Source organism: Molossus molossus, unplaced genomic scaffold (assembly GCF_014108415.1).
Source record: "Molossus molossus isolate mMolMol1 unplaced genomic scaffold, mMolMol1.p scaffold_m16_p_22, whole genome shotgun sequence".
Lineage (NCBI taxonomy): Eukaryota > Metazoa > Chordata > Mammalia > Chiroptera > Molossidae > Molossus > Molossus molossus.
In genome coordinates this window covers 19834119-19851499 of record NW_023425358.1, presented here as the reverse complement: position 1 = coordinate 19851499, position 17381 = coordinate 19834119, and the positions used below count along the sequence as shown (strand labels likewise).

Here is a 17381-nt window from a genome sequence, read left to right as displayed (position 1 = left end):
CCTGCACAAGTGGGTTATTCCAGGAGAAATTATAGCGGAAAAAAGACACTGATAGAAGGAAAATGTAAAGGAAACATTTAATTCTCCTCACATTTTATAACCATCTGATGATCCACATAATTTTATTATATAAACCTCTTTACAGTTTCAATTTATTACCATTAAGCCTTTTATATAAAATTTACTGTGGCTAAGAATTATATATAACCTGAAGTCCACTGAACTGCTACTAGAATTTCTGCTGATACTATTTCCAGTGTAAATTTAGGTTGAATACAGGAGTGGGCAAAAGTAGGCTTACAGTTGTGAGTACAGGAAGCAGAGTTTATTCATGTGTTATTTGTATTACAATTGTAAACCTATTTTTGCCCTCTCCTGCATAACCCCAAATAGTTTTAAAAATGAAAAACCAATAGAAATTCACCACTTCAGCAAGTTAAAAATCTTTCTAGGCTACAGTTAAAAAAGAAAAAGTTAGATAAGATAGTGAGGTTTTGTTTATTTTATTTTATTTTTCTAATTCTTACCCAAGGATATTTTTTCATTTATCTTTCAGATGGGGCAGGGAAGAGAAACATCAGTGTGAGAGAGACACATGGACTGGTTGCCTCCCACACGCCTGGACCAGGGTTGCGGACGAACTGCAACCAAGGTACATGCCCTAGACTGTTCATGGTATTCCATCGTGTATATGTAGCAGAGCTTTTTATCCATTCATCTATTGATGGACACTTGGGCTATTTCCAGATCTCAGGGGTACATATATTCTTTCTGATTGGTGTTTCAGGCTTCTTTTTTTTTTTTTTTTTTTTTATCCTCACCCGAGGACATTTTTCGATATTTTGTTCAGATAGAGTGAGACGGAGAGAGAGAGAGAGAAACATCGACGTGAAAGGGACACATCGAGTGGCTGCCACCCACACGACCCAACCAGGGCCGGGGACAAACTGCAACCAAGGTACATGCCCTTAGCGGGAACCAAACCCGGGTCTCTCCGGACCGCAGGCCGACGCTCTAACCGCTGAGCCAAACCGGCCAGGGCTGTTTCAGGCTTCTTAAGATCTATTCCTAGAAGTGGGATTACTGAGTCAAATAGAGTTCAATTTTTAATTTTTTGAGGAAACACCATATTGTTTTCCATAGTGGCTGCACAGTCTGCATTCCCACCACCAGTGTACTGGAGTTCCCTTTTCTCCATACCCTCGCCAGCACTTGTTTGATGAATTGTTGTTTGCAGCCATTCTGGCAGGTGTGAGGTGATACCTCATAGTTGTTTTAATTTGCATCTTTCTGATGATTGGTGATGTTGAGCATTTTCTCATATGTCTCTTGGCCATTTGTATTGTCCTTTTTGGAGAGGTGTCTATTTAGGTCCTCTGTCCATTTTTCAATTGGGTTCTTTGTCTTCCTTTTGTTGAGTTGTATGAGTACTCTATATATTTTGGAAATTAACCCCTTATCTGATGTATCATTGGCAGTTATGCTCTCCTATATGGTGGGTTCCCTTTCCATTTTGATGTTTGTTTCTTTTGCTGTGCAGAAGCTTTTTAGTTTGTTGTAGTCCCATGTGTTCATTTTCTCCTTTGTTTCTCTTGCCTTAGGCATTGTATCAGTGAAAATTCTGCTGCTGTGTGATGTCTGGAATTTTGTTGCTTACATTTCTTTTAGGATTTTTATGATTCATGAGTCACGTTTAAGTCTTTTCTCTATTTTAAGTTTATTCTTGTGTATGGTGTAAGTTGGTGGTGTAGTTTCATTTTTTTGTATGAGGCTATCCAATTTTCCCAACACCATTTGTTGAAGAGGCTGTCTTTACTCCATGGTATTCTCGTGCCACCTTTGTCAAATATTAATTGAGCATAATGTCTTGGGTCAATTTCTGGATTGTTCCATTTATACCTGTTCTTGTGCCAGTACCAGGTTGTTTTGATTACAGTGGCTTTGTAGTATAATATAATATCTGATATTGTGATCTCTCTTGCTTAGCGCTTATTTTTCAAGATTGCTGTAGCTATTTGGGGTCTTTTTGGGTTTCATATAAACTTTTGGAGTATTCTAGTTTTGTGAAATATGTCATTGGGTATTGCATTGAATCTATAGATTGCTCTCAGTAGTATAGACATTTTAATGATGTTAATTCTTCCAATCCATGAACAAGATATATGCTTCCACTTTTTTATACCTTCTTCTATTTCTTTTTTTAGTGTCCTGTAGTTTTCTGCGAATAGGTCCTTCACTTCTTTGGTATGTTTATTCCTAGGTATCTTAATTTTTTTTGTTGCAATGGTAAATGGGATTTTTTTAGCTTTCTCTTTCTGTGAGTTTATTATTGGTGTATTAAAAATGCCATCAGCCCTGGCCGGTTTGGTTCAGCGGTTGGAGCATCGACCTGCAGACTAGAGAGTCTGGGGTTCGGTTCCCACTAGGGGCATGTACCCCCCCCAAAAAAATGCCGTCAATTTCTTTTTTTTTTAGCTTTTTAAAAAAATTAATTAGTTTATTTATTTTTGTTACAGATGTTTCTCTATTTTTCCCCCCACTGATACCCTCTCCCTCTCCCTCCTCGCCCTGTCCCCAGCTTTGTTGTCTATGTCCATTGTTCATGCATACATGCATGTAAGTTCTGTGGTTTATTGCTCCCCAACCCCTCTTCTGGGGATTGTCAGTCTGTATCCCACTTCCACGTCTCTGGGACTACCCCGTTCCTCAGACTGTTATGTTCATTATATTCCACAAATAAGTGAGATCATGTGATATTTGTCTTTCTTGCTTGGCTTGTTTTCCTTAGGATAATACTCTCCAGGTCCCCCCATGTATTCTCAAAGGATAAGATATCTTTCTTACAGCTGCATAGTACTCCATTGTGTATATGTACCACAGCTTTTTTATTCATTCGTATACTGATGGACATTTGGGCTGTTTCCAGATCTTATCTATTGTAAATAGTGCTGCTGTGAACATGGGGGTACATATATTCTTTCTGATTGGTGTTTCAGGCTTCTTAGGGTATATTCCTAGAAGTGGGATCACTGGATCAAAGGAATGCCATCTATTTCTTTTCTTTTCTTTCTTTTTTTTTTTTTTATCCTCACCCGAGGACATTTTTTTTTTTTTTTTCCATTTTTTGTACAGATAGAGCGGGAGGGAGAGAGAGGAAGGGAAAGAGAGAGAGAAACATCGATGTGAAGGGACACATCGAGTGGCTGCCACCCGCACGACCAACCAGGGCCGGGGACAAACTGCAACCGAAGTACGTGCCCTTAGCGGGAACCGAACCCGGGTCTCTGCGGACCGCAGGCTGACGCTCTAACCGCTGAGCCAAACTGGCCAGGGCTCTTTCTTTTTTTTTTTGTGTGGTATGTGCCCCTAGCGGGAACCGAACCCAGTACTCTCTAGTCCTTATGCCGACGCTCAACCGCTGAGCCAAACTGGCTAGGGCGCCGTCCATTTCTTGATGTTAATTTTGTATCCTGCTACTTTGCCAAATTCATTTATTAGCTCTAGTAGATTTTTGATGGAGTCTTTAGGGTTTTCTGTGTACAATATCATGTCATCTGCAAATAATGACAGTTTCACTTCTTCCTTTCCAATTTGGATGCCTTTTATTTTTTCATCATGTCTAATTGTTGTGGCTAAAACTTCTAGTACTATGTTAAATAAGAGGGGTGAAAGTGGGCAGCCCTGTCTTGTTCCTGTTCTTAAGGGAAATGCTTTTCATTTTTGCCCATTGAGTATGATGTTGGCTATAGATTTTTCATATATGGTCTTTATTATGTTGAGATATGATCCCTCTATTCCCATATTGCTGAGCGTTTTTATCAGAAATGGGTGCTGGATTTTGTCAAATGCTTTTTCAGCGTCTATTGATACGGTCATGTGTTTTTTATCTTTCATTTTGTTTATTTGGTGTATCACATTTATTGATTTGCAAATATTGTACCAGCCTTGCATCCCTGGGATGAATCCCACTTGGTCATGGTGAACAATTTTTTTTAATGTATTACTGGTTCTGATTTGCAAATATTTTATTAAGGATTTTGGCATCTATATTAGGGATATTGGCCTGTAGTTTTCTTTCTTTGTAGTGTCTTTATCTAGTTTTGGAATTAGAATTATGCTGGCCTCATAAAATGAGTTTGGAAGTCTTCCTTCTTCTCCCCCTTCTTCTTTTGCAGTTTATTTATTGAAAGAACTGGGTTGTTTGTCCCGTAAAGTTTCCTGTATCATTGATTTTGCTGATTGCAAAGTTATTTTATTTGTCCCGTATATTTTTGTGTAAGTTGGTACTTAGTTCTAAATGAGACTTTATAATATTTAGATTCAAGTTTTTGGCAGTAGTACATCTCAAGTGGCAGCACTTCTTCAGATTCCTTTATTTTGCTCTTTTTCTTTCTTGGAGGTCATTTCCAAATGTTTTGTGATTCTTGACTGTCCATTCATACTGATTGTCAGCAACTGAGAAATTAGTTGGAAGCTCCCATTGTCTGAGCAGGACATGCAGGTTTGTGAGTTTCTCTCTAGGAGCAAACCTGCCTTTTCATTGATAGAGATGGGGCACAGATGTCAGAATCTGGAGGTCTGTTAATTCTTAGCTTCTGAGGGACTCTTCTAGTCTCCTATTGGGAGGTACCAGTCTAGCTGCCAGAATTCTGGAGTCAGTGTCAGGGTAGGATAGCTACATGAAAAAAAAAAAAAAATACCTGGCGGGGTTGGGGAGAAGACCAGGGGCCCCAAATGCTCACCATATAGACTTTCATTCAGTCCTCTCATTTGTGGCCTGTGGCTTCAGTTCTCTGGGAGCCTTTCCATGTTTCTTCTACTTCTGGGCTCTTCTGAGATTCTTTTGGCCTGCTTCTCTTTGGTATCTCACGCTGTCGGTTTTTACTTAAATCTGTTAGGTTAATTCATTTTTCTCTTTCCTCTTTCTTGTTGCAAAAATTTGTGGAAATCTTTCATTTCCTATGATCTCATCTCCCCTCTCTTTTATACCCCTTTATTCTTTACTGTCATCTTAGGAGGGCAATCTCTATATATTTAACTGAGAGTCCACACCTAATAATCTTTGTTTTTCTTGGGCTCTCTTGTATGCTTATCATTAATGTGTATTCCAACTCAGAGGCAAGTTCATATTCATATCCTTACAGAGATCAAACCGATGTCCTGGTCTTTCCAGTATTTATGTATCTCACCTATCAGGTTCTGGATATTGTTTTAGGTGCTGGAGATTCAGTGGTGAGAAAGTCAGATATGGCTTCTGTTTTCATGGAATTTGTACTCTAGTAGGAGAGGCAGGTATGTACATATAGTTAGAATGTTGGCACAGACTGTATAGCAAAAAGGAGTCTTTGACCACAGATCACATTCCTTAGAATCATTATAACAAGACATAAACTCAAGGAAATGACCCATTTATTATGGCAGTATTTTTTATCAAAAATCCCTATTTGAATCATTCTTCCATTTAATTTATTTACAGAAATAGTCACTAATGGTGACCTTTTTGCGTTGGAGTGTGATACCAGGAAAGACTAGGACAACCCTGGCTGGGTGGCTCAGTTGGTTGGAGTGTCGTCCCATGTACCATGTGGGTTCAATTCCCGGTTGGGGTATGTATGAGAGGCAACAGATAGATGTTTCTCTCTCCCTTCCTCTCTCTGTAAAATCAATAAATATATCCTTGTGCTAGGATAAAAAAAAAGACTAGGACATAGGTTTGATCTCAGTGAGAACTATTAATTTGTATATTTAAACTCTCTTTTCTGGTTAATTCCTTGTCCGGTTATCATTGAAATATGTGATCTTGATTATAAAGGATGATGTTAACCTTTTAGAATGAATGTCTTATTATGAATGCACCACAGTTACACAGTTGCTCAGCATGGGACTTGTCTACCCTGTTAGCTTTCCTTCACTGTGTACTTAAATCTTATTCCTTTGTCTTAGTACTTATGTTAGTTTCCAAAGGCTGCTGTAACAAAATACCACAAACTAAATGGCTTAAAACAACAGAAATTTATGAAGTTCTAGAGGCTAGAAGTCTGAAATCAAGAAGTTGACAGTGCTGTCCTCTTTCTGAAGGTTCTGGTAGAGAATCTTTTCCATGCCTTTCTCTGAACTTCTAGTATTACCAGTAGTCCTTGATGTTCCTTGGCTTGCAGACATACCCCTCCAGTCTTTCTCTTCATCAGCATATGCAGTTCTTCCTCTGTGTCTGTGTCTGTGTCTGTCTGGGTCTTCACCTGACATTCTCCTCTCTGTATCTCTGTCCCTGTGTCTCTTCTCTTTTTGTAAAGATAATAATCATATTGGATTAAGGGCCCACCCTATTCCAGTATGTCCTCAATTTACATCTTAATTACTTCTGCAAAAGACTGTGCTTCCAGCCCTGGCCAGTGTGGCTCAGTGTTTCCAGCGTCTGCCTGCACCCCAAAGGGTCTCAGGCTTGATTCCTGGTACCTGGGTTGCAGATTCTTGTGTAAGAGGCAGCAAATCCATCTGTCTCTCTCACATCTCTCCCTCTCCCTCTCTCTCCCACTCCCTTCCTTTCACTCTAAAAAAAAAAAAAAAAAAATCAATGGAAAAAATATCCTTTGGTGAGGATTAGCAAACAAACAAAAAAGGACTCTGCTTCCAAATAAGATCACATTTATGGGTACTAGGCGTTAAGACTTCCACTTATCTTTTTCAGGGACACAACTCAGCCTACAACATTGCTATTCTTTTCCCTGAGAAATAAAAGCCATGTTATTTATTCAGTTCATAATATTATTGGTAGAAATTATCTCTAAATGAAAGTGAAAACTGTACACAGTACTCTACTACTGATCAGAACTGCCTGAAGCCCTGGCCACTGTGGCCTGGTTGGAATGTGGGTTGTAGGTTTCATTCCCAAATCCCAGTCAGGTCACATACCTGGGTTGTGGGTTCAGTCCCCTCTTGGGGGGTGTACAGAAGGCAGCCAACCAATCGATGTTCTCTGTCATCCATCTATCTCCCTCCTTTCCCTTCTCTCTAAACTAAAAATACTGATCCTTGGGTGAGGATTTAAAAAACAACAACCACCATCTGCCTGAAGATTCTTATAGGTAACATTGACAATCAAGTAATCTTGAGGGAAAAAAAGAAGTTTTGGTCTCTATTGGTGCTCTTATGAAGGGAAGTTGAAGGTCTTGGAGCAATATCTGGACAGGAAGAATGGACCAATCATAACCATTTGAACGTGGTTCACTCTCCTAGTTTCCTTTTTTAGAAAGTAACTTTTAAAAAATGCCCTTAATGCCCTGGCCAGTTTGGCTCAGCGGTTGGAGTGTCGGCCTGTGGACCAGAGAGTCCTGGGTTCAGTTCCCGCTAGGGGCGCATACCAAAAAGAAAAAGAAAAAAAAAAATGCAGCTAAAAATATTTCAAATCAAGACCTTGCATGTTCACTAAATGTTAAGAAGGAGGGGCAGGAGAGTAGGAGCTGGCATGTACCTGTTCAGAAATGTGGCTCCTAAGGGGCTTCAGATAATTTACTTTCTCTTTAATTCCCATTTCTCTTGTAGTTAGAAGAGAAGATAAAACGCTTTGATTTATGAAGAATCTGTTCACTAAGAAGTTCATTATCAAGCCACTGGTTGAATTTCCATCAATAAGAGATTAAGTGGGGAATGGAGAGGAAGGTTGAGTCCAGGTGAGTGATGGGACTTGACAAAAAAGATAACTGAAATTATGGCTCATATAAAATCCTGTAAATATTTTTTGTGTGAAAATAACCAATAATTTTTTTAAAAGTTTTTCCTAAATCATAAGTGGTGAAATAGGAAGTTTGGATAAGGATATTTTGTTATTGATTTTTGGGTTTCTCATCCAAAGTATAAAGTACAATGCACATACCTTACGTTACAGTCAAAAACCATTTTGCGCCCTGGCCGGTTTGCTCAGTGGTTAGAGCGTCGGCCTGCGGTCCTGAGAGACCCGGGTTCGGTTCCCGCTAAGGGCGCGTACCTCGGTTGCAGTTTGTCCCCGGCCCTGGTCGGTCGTGCAGGTGGCAGCCACTCGATGTGTTCCTTTCGCATCGATGTTTCTCTCTCTCCCTCTGTTCCTCTCTCTCCCTCCCACTCTACCTGAACAAAAAATGGAAAAATGTCCTCCGGTGAGGATTAATTAAAAAAAAAACACAAAAAACCATTTTGCATGTGTGGCAATATCTATCATTAAAATTTTTATTTTGATTCAATTATTGAGCCCCAGGCCCTGCACTGGGTTCTGGGGCTACCCCAGTGTGTAAGACAGACTGTACTATATTCTCTTAGAGCCCACAGTGCACAGGGAAACACTACAGTGTGACAGGACTCTGTGCCTGTGGAGAGTCCTGAAGAAACAGCCTAAACTCCCTGACAGCAAGGTGGCTGGGTTGGTAAAAATTACTCTGAATGATTTGTTGCAGGGGATGAATTAAATCAGGCCCAGTGCCATGAGGGAGGTTGCAATTGATGTCCCAACTGAATAGTGATCAGATATGAGAAGACTGGAAAATATGAAACCAAAATTGAAACAGGCTATGGAATGGCCCTTTAAACAGAGTCTAGAGTCTTTCACTTGAATGGGTCTTCAGCCACCTGAAGGAGTTCTCCATGGGCCGCTTGGATGCTCTAAAAACAATGATTGCAAAGGCTTTGGCCAGTGAGAGTGGATAGAATTTTCTAGCCATAAACGGGCCTGAATTGAAGAATGAAGATGTTGGTGAATCTGAAAGAGCAGTTAGAGGGATCTTCTGAAAAGCAAGAGTAAGAGTGGTGGCTCCTTCCCCCATTTTCTTTGATGAACTGGATGCCTTAGTGGTTGAACAGGGCAGTTCTTCAGATGCTAGGAATATAGCTGACCGTGTTTTGGCTTGGCTCCCAACAGAAATGGATGGCATTGAACAGTTAAAGGATGTGATGATTTAGGCAGCTGATAATTGCCCAGATAGGACAAACAAGATCATGATGTGGCCTGGAAGAATCAATAGAATTGTCTATTTACCAGATGCAGCAACAAGGAGGGAAATATATATATATTTTTTTATCACCTGAGGACATTTTTCCATTTTTTATTCACATAGAGGGGGAGGGAGAGAGAGGAAGAGAGAGAGAGAGAGAAACATTGATGTGAAAGGGACACATCGAGTGGCCGCCACCCGCACGACCCAACCAGGGCCGGGGACAAACTGCAGCCAAGGTACGTGCCCTTAGCGGGAACCGAACCTGGGTCTCTGTGGACCACAGGCTGACGCTCTAACCGCTGAGCCAAACCGGCCAGGGCAAGGAGGGAAATATTTAACCTGCAGTTTCACTCTATGCCAATCAGTCTGGATATTGATCTGGATTAATTCATCCTCCAAACAGACGCATTCAGAGCGGAGATCATAGCTGTCTGTAGAGAGGCAGCCCTTGTGGCACCGGAAGAAGACATTCAAGCCAACTGCATTAGGAGAAAACATTTTACTCAAGCCTTGAGCACTGTGACACCGAGAATTCCTGAGTCATTGAGACTTTTCTATAAAGATTATCAAGAGCAGAGGGGACTATAGACACTGAAAAAAAAAAAAAAAACATATTCATTATGCTAAAAATGCTTTCTAGAGAAATCTTTTGTTTTTAAATTTTGTCTTGTGAGTGTTAAAAAAAGAAATCCCTAGCAAACAAAATGTCTAAAGTCCTGTATGTTGACTGGAATAAAGGGGCTTCAGTTCTTGTAGACATTTTAAATCATATGAGTACAATGAAAATAACCATGAAAATCTCTGGATAGGAGTTTTCGTCATTTTTATCTGGAAATGTATACTGAGTGTTAAAATGCAAGCTTCTAGCCTTTTCATTTTGGACCTGGTTCCTTCATCCCATGAAATGCTTTTCTTACTCCAGAATTCATTTCAGTATATTTCTTTTCCTTTTCTTTTTTAAAAAATGTTTTTATTGATTTTTAGAGAGAGAGAGGAAGAGAGGGAGTGAGGGAGGGAGAGAGAGAGAGAGAGAGATAGAGAGAGAGAGAGAGAGAAACAAACTCAACGTGAGAGAGAAACATTTATCAATTACCTCCCATATGCACCCCGACTGGGGATGAGTGGAATGAAAGCCTTATTTATTTTGGAAATTTTTGTTAATCTTTTATTTTGAAATAATTTCAAGTTTAAGAAAAAGTCGCAAGCATAGGACAAAGAACTATATACCTTTCTTCCAGATTCTCCTATTATTAACATTTTACCACATTTGTCTGTCAGTCTCTGTCTCTCTCTTGGCATCTTCATGTCATTTGTGGGCATGAGCAGAGGGGCAAAAAATTTTAGTCATCCAGTGCACATGTTCCCAGTTGAAGTCAAACAAGGCAGTGTTCTGCCTTCTTGTTTCAGCTCTTATACTGTAAACAAGTGTCCTTTTTTTGCAGCCCATGTAGGGCCATGTTTTCACAGTTTTGTGCTTTTCATTGATGATTTTGGTGTTTAAAATGGCCCCAGGCACAGTGCTGAAGTGCTGTCTAGTGTTTCTAAGTGCAAGAACGTCGTGATGTATCTTATGGAGAAAATAAGTATGTTAGGTAAGCTTTGTTCAGGCATGAGTTATAGTGCTGTTGGCCATGAATTTAATGTTAATGAATCACACTATATGTACTAAATAAGGTGTCTTTAAACAGAAGTACACATAAAACAAGGTTATGTGTTGATTGATTGATGAAAATGTTTTTGAGCCCTTGCCGTTATGGCTCAGTTGTTTAGGTGTCGTCCTGTGCACCGGAAGGTTGCTGGTTCAATTCCCAGTCAGGGCACATGTTTAAGTTTCAGGCTTGATTCCCTGTAGGGGGTGTGTAGGAGGCAGCCAATTGATATTTTGCTCTCACATGGATATTTCTCTCTCCCTCACCCTTTCTCTAAAAAATAAAATCAATAAAAAATATATTCATTATAATAACAAACAAAAAAGAAAATGTTTCAAAGACTCACAGGAACATAACCATCCTAACCATGTATTTCCCCTAAGGACAGTGGTTCAATATATACACTAATTCAGTGTTTTTGTTGTTGTTGTTGTTGTTTTACATTTATCTCAGATAGAGTGGGAGAGAGAGAGGAGGGAAGAGAGAGAGAGAAACATCGATGTGAGGGAGACACATCGACTGGTTGCCACTCACATGACCCCAACTGGGGCTGGGGACAAATTGCAACCAAGGTATGTGCCCTTAGTGGGAACCGAAGCTGGGACACTCAAGGTCCGTGGGCCGATGATCTAACCACTGAGCCAAACTGGCCAGGGCGCTAATTCAGTGTTTATTTGACTTTGTAGAACATAATTACTACACCATTTGAGAGTAAGTTGCGGCCAGTTGTCCCCAAAATACTGTTTATAGCAGACAGAAAACAACAAAATATAATAAAATTTTCTTTTTTATTCCTATCCTTTCTGGTCCAGAATCACACATTGTATTTTTCTTTTTTTTCTTTTTAGTCCCCTTTAATTTGGAGCTCTTTTTCAGTCTTATTTTTTATGATCTGAACAATCTTGAAGAATTCAGAACACTTAACCTTTTATATCTATTTTTCAATTTGGGTTTGTTCAATGTCTTCATGATTAAATTCAGCTTATGCATTTTTGGCAGGAATGTTGTGAAAGGGATGCTGTGTTCCTCTTGGGACATCAGTATCAGGAGACATATCATGTTGACTTGGTCCTGTTACTATCAATGTTAACTTTTTTTTTTTGGTTAATCCTCACCCAAGGATGTGTTTTCCATTGAATTTTACAGAGAGTGGAAGGTGGCAAGGGTGGAGTTGGGGGGTGAGAAACATTGATGTGAGAGTGAAGCATTGATTGGTTGCCTGCTGCACACGCCCCAATTGGGGCCAGGGATCAAACCTGCAACCCAGGTATGTGCCTTTGACCAGGAATTGAACCTGAGACCCTTTGGTGCGAGGGTGGATGCTCTAACCTCTGAGCCACACTGGCCAGGGCTCAATGTTAACTTTTTTTTTTTAAGTCCTCACCCTAGGATATTTTCCCATTTATCTTTAGACAGAGCGGGAGAGAGGGAGGAAGAGAGAGAGAGAGAGAGACATCGATGTGAGAGAGACACATTTATTGGTTGCCTCCTGCACGATCCCAACTGGGGCTGGGAATGAACTACAACTGAGGTACGTGCCCTTGACCAGAACCTGGGACTCTTTGGTCTGTGGGCCGACGCTCTAACCACTAAGCAAACCAGCCAGGGCTCGATGTTAACTTTTTTAACACTTGGTTAAGATTTACTTGGTTAACACTTGGTAATCTGCCAGGTTTCTTCACTATAAAGTAATGAATAAGTATTTTGTGGGGAGATACATTAATATCCTGTTTCTCATCAAACTAGCACCTACTTTTTTTTGTATCTATCAATGATTCTTATATGAATCAATTATTACTGTGGTGGTTCTTAAATGATGCTTTTATAATTCCCTTCTAAGTTTATTAGTTGGCATTCTACTGCAAAGTAGAGCTTCCCATTCTCCCACATGTATTTATTTACTCATTTATTTATTTATATCAGTGCAGGTTTACAGATTTCTACTTTATTCAGTGGGTTTTTCACCTATTACTGCTCAAATTGTCCCAGATATGGCTGGTGGGAGCTCTTTCAACCTGGCTCCTGTGTCTTTTTGACATGTCCCCATCATTCTCTGAACACTTCTTTATTTTCTGACCTAAAAAGATATTCCAGGCTCATCTCGTATTTTCCTTTTTTTCAAACCTGAAAATCATATCTCCAAGGAGCCCTGGTTCCTTTTAGTAGGGAATGATACTTTATAAAACAATATTTAAGCTCTAGGTATGCTCATTGCTATTGGAATGTCATTGCTTCTAAGTATTTCCTGCAGGCAGAGCTCTGCCATGCATTTCTTAAAAATCACGAGTTCAGCCCTGGCCGGTTTGGTTCAGTGGTTAGAGTGTTGGCCTGCGGTCCAGAGAGACCCGGGTTCGGTTCCCACTAAGGGTGCATACCTCGGTTGCAGTTTGTCCCCGGCCCTAGTTGGGTCGTGTGGGTGGCAACAACTTGATGTGTCCCTTTCACGTCGATGTTTCTCTCTCTCTCCCCCCCTCCCACTCTATCTGAACAAATATCGAAAAATGTCCTCGGGTAAGGATTAAAAAAAAAAAAATCATGAGTTCATCCCACTAATGTAATCTCTTAATATTTCTACAATGGGATTAAAAGTCTAATTTAGTGTTTAGTAAAAGTGTGTGGTTTCATATTGATATAAAAGTCACATTATCTGAAAATCAATCCTGATTGTTTTCTATATAAAACAATCTTTCTAATTTATAAATGATTATCTTTAAAATGACACATTAAAACGTTAGGACTACTGACTTCAAGATACTCTCTAGCTCTGTAGTTTCTACCTTGAGCCAGCTCAGCAATACCCACCTCCGGTAGCTGGCAGGTATTTCTGTCAGAGATTGGGTTGCTTATTGTCCTTTTTTTTTAAGTCCTCACCCGAGGATGTTTTCCCATTGCTTTTTCAGTTAGAATAGAATGGAGAGAGAGAGAGGGAGAAACATCGATGTGAGAGAGACACATCGGTTGGTTTCCTCCCATATGACCCTTACTGGGGCTGGGGATCACACCTGCAACCCGGGTACATGGTCTTGACTGGGAATCAAACCTGAGACCCTATGGTCCATGGGCCAATGCTCCAACTGCTGAGCTAAACCAGCCAGGGTATTGTCCTTGAAGCATAGTTATTTTCAGTCTATCTCAATGAGTTTATTTAATTTCAGTTGTATGTTAAAAGGTATTTATATCACATGCAGAGAATGTAATTCTATTCCTTACTCCTCAAATTTAAGGTCTTTTAGGGATGGTGCAGTTAAGAAACCTTATTCTCCAAAGATATTGTCCAAGAAGTCTTCTACTTTCTTTGGGATCCGGAGTGAGATACCTCGTTCTAGTCATCTATTGCAGTGTCACGCTCGGACCCAAAGGGGCCGATTAAGAGAATTGCGCATCAGGTGAGCATGTGAGTGGTCATCTGTCTCCAGTGATTTTTTTTTTCCATTGTTCTCCCTTCTTGGTTAAAATGGAGGGATGATTCTTATTCTCCTATCTTAACTAGTTGGACACCTTGATGTCTGCTCTTTATGGCAGAATGTTCAGAAGAAAAGGTAATATGTAGGACTCTGCAGACATAAAATCTGTTATTGAGTGTTTTCATTCATGTTCTCCAGTTGTACCCCATAATGTGTAAACTATAAAGAATCTTCCAGAAAAAGTCTAAACATGATCCAAGAAAAATGATAATTCTTATTATTTACTTTTTTGATAATCCTCAGCGGAGGATCTTTTTTCTGTTGATTTTTTTTTTTTTTTTTTTTTTAAGAGAGAGTGAAAGGGAGGGCGGAGGGTGGAGAGAGAGAGAGAAAAAAAAAAAAATCGATGTGAGAGAGACATATTGATTGGTTGCCTCCAGAGCTCGCCCTGACTGGGGCTGGGGATTGTACCTGCAACCCACGTACGTGTCTTTGATCAGGAATCAAACCTGAGACCTTTTGTGCATGGGCCGACGTTCTAACCATGAGCCACACTGGCCAGGGCAATGATCATTTTTTATATTCTTGATTAGGTCCATCAAAGGTATCATCCATTTATGCATTCAGTAAAATTCATCAGGTGTCAATTTGGCCAGGTATTGTGCCAGATGCTGAGCATACAGGGTGAATAAGACATTCCTGGTCCTTGACCTCATGAAAGCTTAAAATCAGGTATACTTGACAGACTGTTAAACAAGTCACAACAACAAAGTGTGATAAGTGCAATGAAAGGAGAGGATGTGGCTCATAGGCTCATGTGGCAAGGACAGCCATGCTAGTGTAGCCAGCAGTGACTTCCTGCAGGAAGCGAAGTTTAAGCCAAGTCCTGAAGGATAATGTAAGAATACACCAGACAAAGGGTAGGAGGAAGAAGAGCATTCCAAACCAAACCTGGAGATTAACTGGCCAAGACAGACCAACTTTTTGTGTGTGTGCCAGGACTATGCTAGGTACTGGGGATACTGTGAGACACAGTCCCTGCTCTCAGGGGCTCAAAAGGTAGAGGGAACTACAGGAACCCTGAGAGCCAACAACTGTGATTTGGTGTCATAGTGTTACATAATAGAACAGAGTGCTGAGAGTACAAAGCTATTCACTCTGGGTTGGGGAAGGTCCAGGAAGGCTATATATAGGAGCAAGCATTGAAGATGAGCCTTGATGGGTAAGTGGGCATTTGCCAGGCATTTTAGGAAGGAAGAATAATATAAACAAAAGCATTATTATGCACTTCCTTTTCCTCAACTCTGAAGTCTTCTTTGACAAAATACTTTATATTAAAAGTATTTTTTAAAAAAATAATCTCCTTGATTTAACTTTATAAATCTGTCCCATCCTATGCTCTGCTTGATGCACGATTAGCTATGATTCACCTTTTGTTTTGTTTTTTTTATCCTCACCTGAGGACATTTTTCCATTTTTTGTACAGATAGAGTGGGAGGGAGAGAGAGGAAGGGAGAGAGAGAGAGAAACATCAACGTGAAGGGACACATCGAGTGGCTGCCACCCGCACGACCAACCAGGGCCGGGGACAAACTGCAACCGAGGTACGTGCCCTTAGTGGGAACCGAACCCGGGTCTCTCCGGACCGCAGGCCGACGCTCTAACCGCTGAGCCAAACTGGCCAGGGCTGATTCACCTTTTGACTCATGCCAGCATCTCTCTCCCCCTGGGACCTTAAAGTTTCCCTCTCCTTTCCATAAAACTTATGAAATGAGCCAAATGGAGTTTTAAAATGTGTATATCCTTTTTCTTTTAGATGTGTGGCCAGGAAGTTCTTGTATTTGTGGATTCGGAAAACTTTTGGAAGAGTATTTCCTTCTAAAGCCAGGTAGTATTAGCTCAGAACAGCAGGCTTCTGCTGAATTCATTCTGTATTTTTTTTTTTTAAATTAAGCCCATTTATAACCTTATTATGTATAACATTCCTTCCCTGTTCTTCCCCCAGCCTCTGGCAGGCATATAATAAAATGGTAATTTAACACATATTAGTTTGACTGAATGAGTGTATGAAGGAATCATAAAGTAAACCAGGACAGCTAATGGCCTCTAGAAAAAAAGCTCTTTAAGGGCACTGGCAAGACCGATAAATTGACTTGATGTAGGGGAAAAGTTGGCACTGGCAATGGGAATGAAATTTTAGTCAAGACAGTCTGTGCCACAGCTTCACTTTGTATAAGCTACCGCTTACTGCTTTGAAGTTTTTGTTTTTTTTTTATCCTCACCCGAGGATATTTTTCCATTTTTTGTACAGATAGAGTGGGAGGGAGAGAGAGGAAGGGAGAGACAGACAGAAACATCGACGTGAAGGGACACATCGAGTGGCTGCCACCCGCACAACCAACCAGGGCCGGGGACAAACTGCAACCGAAGTACGTGCCCTTAGCGGGAACCGAACCCGGGTCTCTCCAGACCGCAGGCCGACGCTCTAACCGCTGAGCCAAACTGGCCAGGGCCTTGTTTGTTTTTTTAAAAATTTTTTTCTTTTTTTTTTTTTTAATCCTCACTCGAGGACATTTTTCCATTTTTTCCTCAAATAGAGTGGGAGGGAGAGAGAGGGACAGAGAGAGAGAGAAACATCGATGTGAAAGAGGCACATCAAGTGGCTGCCACCCGCACGACCCCAACCGGGGCCGGGGACAAACTGCAACCGAGGTACACGCCCTTAGCGAGAACTGAACCTGGGTCTCTCGAGACTGCAGGCCAACGCTCTAACTGCGGAGCCAAACCGGCCAGGGCGCTAAAACTGTCTTAATTAAAACTCAGCCCTGGCCGGTTTGGCTCCGCGGTTAGAGCCCACTCTATCTGAGCAAAAAAATGGAAAAATGTCCTCGAGTGAGGATAAAAAAAAAAGAAAGACAGTTTTAGCTGTAGTGCCCAAAATGGTTGGCAAGGGGAGCCACTGGGGTCAGGGACATTGTGTAGCAAGTAGTGAGGATGTAGAGAGGGGGCCATGTAGGGTATGTTTTAGAGGTAGAATTGGCAACCACTGAGAATGTAAGCTTTTTTTAGTTCATTTTATTTATTTTTTTAATCCTCACACGAGGACTTTTTTCCATCTTTGTTCAGATTGGGGTGGGGGAGAGAGAGAGAACTGTTGATGTGAGAGGGACACATCAACTGGTTGCCTCCTGCATGACCCCGACCAGGGCCAGGGATGAACTGCAAAGGAGGTATGTGCCCTTGACCGGAATCGAACCCTCAACTCATTAGTCTGCGGGCTGATGCTCTTACCGCTGAGCCATACCGGCCAGGGCCAATTTATGTTTTAAATTGCATACCATTTGGAGTAGTGTGATGAAACCTTG

General features: G+C 40.8%; 1 protein-coding gene across 1 annotated transcript in view; it reads left to right on the top strand.

Moving 5' to 3' along the window:
• Positions 1–5479: 5479 nt before the first annotated feature.
• SFI1 (SFI1 centrin binding protein) overlaps positions 5480–17381 on the top strand; it is a 69207-nt gene continuing 57305 nt past the window's right edge. Inside the window, exons 1-4 of the mRNA XM_036277282.1 lie at positions 5480–5606; positions 7543–7670; positions 13837–13998; positions 15833–15904. Coding sequence (XP_036133175.1) covers positions 7648–7670; positions 13837–13998; positions 15833–15904 — 257 coding nt within the window. The 5' untranslated portion in view covers positions 5480–5606; positions 7543–7647. The remainder of the gene's footprint in view (positions 5607–7542; positions 7671–13836; positions 13999–15832; positions 15905–17381) is intronic.